The 254-nt window shown below is 68.9% G+C and overlaps 1 protein-coding gene across 1 annotated transcript in view; it reads left to right on the plus strand.

Moving 5' to 3' along the window:
* Positions 1-59: 59 nt before the first annotated feature.
* The window catches only part of LOC103805671 (GTP-binding protein REM 1-like), a gene marked incomplete at its 5' end in the record, with an annotated part of 2163 nt that continues 1968 nt past the window's right edge, over positions 60-254 (plus strand). Inside the window, one exon of the mRNA XM_009078329.1 lies at positions 60-205. Within this exon, the coding sequence (XP_009076577.1) occupies positions 60-205 (146 nt within the window). The remainder of the gene's footprint in view (positions 206-254) is intronic.

Below are 254 nucleotides of genomic sequence, written 5' to 3' on the forward strand. Positions count from 1 at the left end.
TGTCACCCCCAGCTCGGCCACACCGCGTCTGAGCCGGGCGGCAGAGCCCCCCGCGGCAGCTGGTCCTCTGACTCCTCGGGCTCTTCCATCGCCGGGGAGCCTCGGTACCGAGTGGTGCTGCTGGGTGACCCCGGCGTGGGCAAAACCAGCCTGGTCAACCTCTTCGCCGGAGTCCAGGAGAGGGACGTGCTGGAGCAGCACGGAGGTGAGTATCTGGTCGTGGGGTCTGCTGCAGGGTTACCCCCGTGGGACAC

Source organism: Acanthisitta chloris, unplaced genomic scaffold (genome assembly GCF_000695815.1).
Source record: "Acanthisitta chloris isolate BGI_N310 unplaced genomic scaffold, ASM69581v1 scaffold9797, whole genome shotgun sequence".
NCBI classification, from domain to species: Eukaryota; Metazoa; Chordata; class Aves; order Passeriformes; family Acanthisittidae; genus Acanthisitta; species Acanthisitta chloris.